Below are 332 nucleotides of genomic sequence, written 5' to 3'. Positions count from 1 at the left end.
AAGTTGTATAGATAAGAGAAGATTCTATCTGTCTTACGGAGAGAGAGTTAACTGTACAGGCATTTCTCTTTCATCTTCGAAGAAATCTTTGGACCCTGCACGGGGTGGCGCTCCTCCTCCTCCTCCTAGAAGCGGACGAGTCATCGTAGGCCTGACAAGACCTGCTTCTCCTTCTCCACCGAGGAGATTCTTCTTTGGATGCTCTCCTTCTCTCTCTCCTCCAGCTAATGCCTTTGCATGGTCATAGGGATGATATGAGAGAGAGTTCTGTTTCATGAGGAGATTCTTCTTGTATCTTAGAGCCGCTTCACGATGCTGCTCCCACTCAACCA

The 332-nt window shown here is 47.9% G+C and overlaps 1 protein-coding gene across 1 annotated transcript; it reads right to left on the bottom strand.

The window, feature by feature from the left end:
- Positions 1–32: 32 nt before the first annotated feature.
- CSUI_011184 (uncharacterized protein) lies at positions 33–332 on the bottom strand. Its single transcript, XM_068071285.1, has one exon. It carries the CDS (start codon positions 274–276, stop codon positions 34–36), a length of 243 nt encoding a protein of 80 aa, XP_067916738.1. The 5' UTR covers positions 277–332; the 3' UTR covers position 33.

The sequence above is a fragment of the Cystoisospora suis genome (genome assembly GCF_002600585.1).
Source record: "Cystoisospora suis strain Wien I chromosome Unknown contig_10032, whole genome shotgun sequence".
Lineage (NCBI taxonomy): Eukaryota > Apicomplexa > Conoidasida > Eucoccidiorida > Sarcocystidae > Cystoisospora > Cystoisospora suis.
This window is presented reverse-complemented; position numbering and strand designations above follow the sequence as displayed.